The sequence below is a fragment of the Drosophila sechellia genome, chromosome X (assembly GCF_004382195.2).
Source record: "Drosophila sechellia strain sech25 chromosome X, ASM438219v1, whole genome shotgun sequence".
Lineage (NCBI taxonomy): Eukaryota > Metazoa > Arthropoda > Insecta > Diptera > Drosophilidae > Drosophila > Drosophila sechellia.
In genome coordinates, this window is record NC_045954.1 from 21,865,948 (window position 1) to 21,873,595 (window position 7,648).

General features: G+C 42.2%; 1 protein-coding gene across 1 annotated transcript; it reads right to left on the bottom strand.

The window, feature by feature from the left end:
• Positions 1-3,924: 3,924 nt before the first annotated feature.
• LOC6620677 lies at positions 3,925-4,322 on the bottom strand. The gene is made up of 2 exons (XM_032724858.1): positions 4,192-4,322; positions 3,925-4,143 (listed from the first exon to the last, which is right to left on the bottom strand). The coding sequence occupies exons 1-2, from the start codon at positions 4,298-4,300 to the stop codon at positions 3,947-3,949; spliced, it is 306 nt and encodes a 101-aa protein (XP_032580749.1). The 5' UTR covers positions 4,301-4,322; the 3' UTR covers positions 3,925-3,946.
• Positions 4,323-7,648: the final 3,326 nt, after the last annotated feature.

A 7,648-nucleotide genomic window follows, 5' to 3' on the forward strand; every position in this document is an offset into this window, starting at 1 on the left:
TTTATGAAAATGAACACCGAATTAAGTGAATTAACTATCTGGGTTGGGATTAATCGCACAGTTTTTAATATTTTTCATATATTAAACAAATATTATTATTCGTCAAAGTAAGGTAAGATACCTGTAACTCAGATAGTGGTAGTTCGATGGAGAATTTTCGACATTCTTTTTGCACATCTATAGAAAGTGCCAAGACAAATAATTTTCTGAAAAAAATGGAACATTTTTGAAAAAGTGTTGGCATGGCAGTTTGGACAAATGCTCTAGAATCTGGAGCATAAGTCTCAACGCCCTGACTTTTTATAGTTCCTCAGATCTAAAAATTCATACGGACGGAAATGGACAGATCGCGGTTTTTATTATTTTACGAAAATTGAAGCAGTAGTCACCTGCGCTGCATATAGGCTTAGTCCCAACTAGCACTTAAGGTTCGCGATGTTCCCAAGTTCATACAATCGGGCAGACGGACAAAAGACCATGGGAAAGCACGACTCGTTTTGTAATCATAGACTACAGAGAACTCATATACACCCACTTACAAAAAATCCAATTTAATTTTTCGCTGCTCAAGTCACAAAACTATTGACAATGAAGACAAACCCGGATCAAATAAAACCACAAGGTAACTATAGATTTATGTTTACATTGTAATATCTGAAACAAAATGATACAATTTTTATACCTTTTACTCGTAGAGCTATACTAGATTTGTTGAAAAGTATATAACAAGCAGAAGGAAGCGTTGCCGACTATATAAATTATATGTATTCTTGATCAGGATCAATAGCCGAGTCGATCAAGCCATGACCGTCTGTCCGTATGAACGTCGAGATCTCAGGAAATATAAAAGCTAGAAGGTTGAGATTCAGCATACAGATTTAGAGACATAGATGTTGCGCAAGTTTATTTACAAACCGCATAAAACTACCACGCCACACTTTTGAAAAATGTGTTGATTTTTTTTCACATTGTATTAATCTTGTAAATTTGCAAGATCGATTTGCCTAATAACTTATTTTTGAACCATTTTTCGATATATTTTCATAATGTTATTAGTCTTCCATTATCCTAGAAAAACTATGAAATTTCGCGTTCGCATTCACACTAGCTGAGTAACGGGTATCTGATAGTTGGGCAACTCGACTATAGCATTCTCTCTTGTTTATCTGAGGTCCACCCAAATAATACGCCTCTAAGAGAAGGAATTGAACAACATTGGTAAATGAACCAACACCACCAAAAACGAAACAGGACGTAGAAGATTAATTGCCCTTCATACCTAAAATATTGTAAGTACAAAACAGGAAATCTTCTTAAAAATATAGTTCTTATAAACCTATATTTAGGGAAATGTAAAGCGACAGCTAACTGAGCTCGCCAACCGTTGAAATCCGACGAACATAGCGTAAGGCCGGGTGGTTGTTTGAAGATATTCCAAGACGCACGCGCAAAGGTCCACCTGCTCCTTGTCGGTTATGTGGGTGGTGCTCTTGTCCTGGAATCTCAGCCTTATTTCATTGTGACGATTATCGATATGATTGCGTGCTACGAGCTTTTGCTCGATCCTCAACTGTGGTGAAGGATCATGTAATGCCCGTCCTTCCTTGCCATTCTATACAGAAAATCCCAAAAAGTTATCATCCTGAATGGCCCTCACAGGGAATACATCCTAGTCAGAGGTAAGCAAGTAGGGATTTTTAAATACATTACAAGAATATATATTTAAGCACGACTAAAGTTTTTTTACAGCTATTATACGGACGGAAGGATGATCTCCTTGGAAAATAATTAAATTAGACAAAATAGTTTTAGATTTATGAAACTTATCAGACTTGCAACCAAGAAATAATTAAAAATAAAATACATTGCTCTGGGCATAGAACACCATATACGCATGTATACAGTCGGCAGCCAAACACAAAACGAACAAAAATAAACATAGAATAAGCGCTCTCATGTTATATAAATTGGAAGGACAAAAAATATTCTAGTTATTCTAGTGTCTTTGGTCTATGGCTTACCCTACATACTGCCAACCATCCGGATGACAGACAACATCCTTGCTAGATCAAATATCGCTCATCGCCACTTTATCTCAAAATCATATCCAGGAAGTAACTATTCAGCTGACTGCAAGCAGAGGAAACTTTAATGTTGCCTTAATATACTGCCCCTCCGACACTTAGATGAACAGTTGCCATTGCTGGGCAGTTCATCACACACAATTGGAGAAGCCACATGCTACCCCCACCGTGCAACTGCCTCTCCAAGTGCCATAGATTTTGGGATCTCCAATGGCTTTAGACAGCAACTAATCAGGGTGAAAGTGCTGACAGAACTGTTATCTGACCATCATCTGCCATTGATTGAAGACGCCCAATCATTTCGAAGTGTTAAAAATGCTGTCTCCACAAGCGAGAATTCGGATCTTTAAAGAACACATCGAGGCTACTGTAGAACACAACATTTCCATTGACACTTTGCAGTAGGATGGAAGCGTACGTCGACTACTCACATCGGCGATCATTGAAGCTGCAAGGCAGGCTACACCAAGTTGGTCTCACGGCCATAAGGCCTGCCATTTTAAGCTTGGAGGCTAGGGACTTGCTTAGCCACAAAAGACGCCTCAGAAGACAATACACACGACAGGAGATCCTAGCATTTACCAGCAATATTCATACTCCGACGCTCAGACACGCCTATACCTTACCGCATGAAGTAATGATGCAACTAAAGGTTTTGTAGCCAAAAAAAAACCCTGGTTACTATGGCATAGACAACCGAACTGCGAAATTTCTATAACGTGCTTGCTCTTGGGAAAATATTTAATGCTATGCTAAGATTAGATAATTTTCCCAGGCAATGAAAACGTGCGCGCATTGTAATGATCCCAAAGCTGGAAAGTCACCAACACAGATCGACTCATATCGCCCGATAATCCTGCTACCAACTTTCTCCAAAGTTTTTGAGAGAATTTTGCTTACCCGCTTGATGGAACTGCCGGAGGTAGGTAACACATCCACAAGAACTAGCTTTGAACAGTCGGCGAATTTTTGGACGTGAAACAAGCGTTGATAAGGTGTGGCATGAAGGTCTGCTATATAAAATGAAAGATCTCCTCCGAGTAGCCTATTATGCCATCCTCAGCTCCTTCATCGCTGATCGCCCTTCGATGTTGCTGTACGAAACTGTCGTGTCAAGCCTGGAAACATTCATGCAGGGGTTCCACAGGAAAGTGTGCTTGGACCTTCCGTATACCCTGTACACTGCAATGCAGTTCAGGAATGGCTGCTGCAATCGAGCGATGGACTGGTAAATGGAACAAATCCATTACATTCACTAAGTCGGACTGTGTCACATTTACCTGCGACTCAAACATGCCTAGGTCTTCTCTTTGACGGAAATACCATTGACCACGTCTCATCCCTGCTACTTCGGAGTTGACCTTGATGGACGCTGAGTTGAAAAGCCCATATCACGGCAGTTAGAGCCAAATCCTCATGGAACTGAAAAGCTGGACAGGCTTTTCCACTCAAGCAACCTCCATATGGCAGTTAAGGCTCCCTTAATAAAAGCCATATTAGGTCACACTGACCTACGCAATCCAAGTGTGGAGTGTGCCTCCGGACTCAGCTCAATGGGCTTGGAGTAATACAATCGCGAGCGGCACGACATGCATCTGGGCTACCCTGGTATGTGAGCAACCGAGTCATCGAAAAGGACTTAAAAGTTGTCCCACTGGAGACCAAATAAACTTCCACAGCAGCCGATATGCTGACAGACTTAGCGCCCACCCAACACGTTGGCAACTTGTCGACCCTATTTCCTTACACGTAAGATAGCATAATCTCTCCACGGTACAATTGTATACATTATAATTAAAGAGAGGCGTGTTGGCGAGGTGTGTTGCTGTCGGAGTTTGGAGTCTGCGGTTGGAGTTGGTGTCTTAAGCGGTGTCGCCGTAGGCGAAGTTTGTGCCGAACAGAGAGTTGCACACTTTCACGGCCACGTTGAGACGGGCGATCTTCTTGGATCTGCCGTGGGCGTGGAATTCCTGGTTGTCCACCGTGATTCCCAGATGCTGCATGCCGGTGGTATTGTCGCCAGATGACCCGTAGTCCAGTAGCTGAGTCCCGGGCGCATCTGCAGGGAATTGATTACTGACAGTGAATAGTAGGTGGGCTGGCCTACAATGCAAAGAATGGTCGCCGGGTGCATGGTCTCCCAGCCAGAGGGTAGCTCCGTACGCACTGGCGGCTTCTTTGGTTCCTTGGCGCGGCGGGAACTGGAGTTCCGGCATCCCCTCCGGCCTGCTGGGCAGCATTGGCGAAGGGTGCATCTCGGGTACGACATAGCCCTCGCGCTCCCACTCCGTGACAGCTTGTAGATGGCAAACGAAGCCAGATTCAACATGGGCAGATCATCATCCGGTGCATCGGCCTCATCTCGTTAGTGTCTATTGGCTCCGACCTATCTCCACCTGGTGAATACGGGGAGGCTTAGGCGTCATCTTCGCAATTATAAATCCGCCAAGCCTTCTCGCAGGCCGCGTTCTTGGCTGTCATCTTTGAGGTACCCTTGCCCACGTACTGAGTCGAGTTACATGACAACGGCCGTGAATCCCCCGTCGGTATTGATGTCGATGGTGAAATCGCTGATGGTCACGCCCTTAACCTCGTTGAGGGCCATCAGAGCGTTTTGGGGAGCATGGACTTGCGCAGGGCGTTCCGTCGCAGCTTCTTGTCCCGAGTGCGTTCTACGATCGAGTTAAAAGACATATATGTTATTGTAAAATGTTAGTAATTTCCAGTCTGTCCTTTCATAAGAACTCTAGTGATTCGTGTGTGTGTGCGATAAAAGTCTGGGAAAACTGTTCACCAAGAATTCCACGCTTACCAGACGACTTCTTCCGCTTTTGGAAGATCTTTTTAAAATGGGATCTTGCCCCCGATGCCGCTGGCACTGGTATTGTCCTCTATAATGTCGACGGACGGTTCATCGTCGACAGAGATCGCTCTCCTTGATGATAACTGGCAAGGCAGCTTCGAGGCGATGGCGTCCGCTCCGGATTTTGCTGTTGGCGGACGAGTTCGGCACTTGAACGGGACAGGAGTCGATGGCTTGCTGAACAGCCACCGGAGTGGCCGGTGTCGGATATGAAGCCACCGAGGAGACTGCTGCTCTGGACATTGGCGGCCTGCAACGGCATTTGGATCAAAGGCTTGACGGTGGCATTGGGTTCTGCGTTTGCGAAAGAGTTAACCGATTAGTTAGCAAAGGCAACGGGCTGGTCAGTGGGTCGACAGAAAAGCGACTCGCTGGCCACGGAAACATCAAGTCGTCAAGTTACCCGGAAGCGTCAGGGTGGTCGGCTGGTCAACTTAAAACATAGTTCAGGAATAGCCATGGCCATTCTGCGACCCAAGTGCCCGAAAGAAGTCTGACCAGCGAGCCACTGCCAGCGATGTGGATCTAGGGTAGGGTAACAATTCCCTCATTCATTTTAGGGGTTAAAACACAAAGTCCGATTAACAAATAATGCGTCTTATGGTGAGTTAATTTTTCGCTAATGTATTCTGTTGCAGCGAGGTTCGAGAAATCAATTCTAATTCTAATACAATTTTCTCCGATATGCAAAAATAGAGTAATTTTTAATGACTAGTGCTATAAGTTACCAATTCTAAAATAAGTTAAATTTTTTCTTTCTATTTTAGTAAGAAACAAATCAAACACGAATTCATTTTGGACTTGGAATAGTATAGTTATGGGGATCTTCGTCATCGGCTGAGCTCATGGTCGCGGCTCGTTTCGGGCATTTCGGTGGAGTGAATGGGATTGCTATCTGACCAAACTAATAATTTTAGTTACAATTTTGGTGAATCCATTTTCAGTAGCCATAAAAGTTAGCGATAACCGCAAGTCCAGCGTGAACTATCGCAGTGCTAGCCATCTCTGGTTGATCGAAAGCACGAACGGAGTGGAATGAGTGCAATGACCAAATGGGTGGGATACAAATGCAATGGAAGAGGGAAAGCTGGGGTGGGCTGGAGGTGCATTGTGGATGCTGGTGGAATCGGACAACGATCTGCAGTGCAGACTCTGCACTTTCGATTAACCCGCTTTAGTGGCTATTGCAAATGAGTTCACAATTGTAATGAATACAACATTTCACTTTGTGCGCTGCAATTATAGAAATAAAATCGAAAACTTTGTTATTTCACAAATCAAATATGGATGAGTCCAACAATGGTTTTGTTTTCGTGATCTATTTTCACTAGGGACACATCTCTTCACAGGGAAGTTTAAACTCACACTCCTGCACACACTTGGAAAAATGCAGATTCTTACGTAATGCTCCAAAGACAAATGGCTTGTTGTTTGCCGTGAGTGGACGAAGTTTTCCCTCATCTTGATTTTTTCGTTTTTGTAATTTAATTTTTCACTGTTCAATCACAGAGTAACTTCTGCGCTGACGGGAAAACTAAATAGGGATGTAATGCATATATAGAATATATCGATATTTGTTTCACATATTTTGAAATCGATTCTTGTATTAAATATATTAGAGCATTTCACACTGCCATAGTAATATAACCAAGTGAAGTTTATTTTTTGACCACAAATGTATAGTACTTTTAAAATATTTAAGCTGAAGACACTGTGCATTTTAAAAACGACGAGTTAGAAAATGGCAATGCAATCAATATTAAATCGTTTTCATGACTTGCAAACACAATTTGGCAGTCCGCAGCGTGGGCAAAACTATAAGGTTCCAATCAACGAAAAACGAAAATGTGTTCACTACTGTTTTAACAAGAGTTTTGCGTTTCCTCAACACAGCAATAGGAAAGTTTGCGATTTATGAAAAGAACACCGAATTAAGTGAATTAACTATCTGGGTTGGGATTAATCGCACAGTTTTTAATATTTTTCATATATTAAACAAATATTATTATTCGTCAAAGTAAGGTAAAACCTGTAACTCAGATAGTGGTAGTTCGATGGAGAATTTTCGACATTCTTTTTGCACATCTATAGAAAGTGCCAAGACAATAATTTTCTGAAAAAAATGGGAACATTTTTGAAAAGTGTTGGCATGGCAGTTTTGGACAACTGCTCTAGAATCTGGAGCATAAGTCTCAACGCCCTGACTTTTTATATTCCTCAGATCTAAAATTCATACGGACGGAATGGACAGATCGCGGTTTTTATTATTTTACGAAAATTGAAGCAGTAGTCAACCTGCGCTGCATATAGGCTTAGTCCAACTAGCACTTAAGGTTCGCGATGTTCCAAGTTCATAACAATCGGGCAGACGGACAAAAGACCATGGGAAAGCACGACTCGTTTTGTAATATAGACTAAACAGAGAACTCATATACACCACTTACAAAAATCCAATTTATTTTTCGCTGCTCAAGTCAAAAACTATTGACAATGAAGACAACCCGGATCAAATAAACCACAAGGTAACTATAGATTTATGTTTTACTGTAATATCTGAAACAAAATGATACAATTTTATACTTTTACTCGTAGAGCTATACTAGATTTGTTGAAAAGTATATAACAAGCAGAAGGAAGCGTTGCCGACTATATAAATTATATGTATTCTTGATCAGCGATCAATAGCGAGTCGATCAAGCCA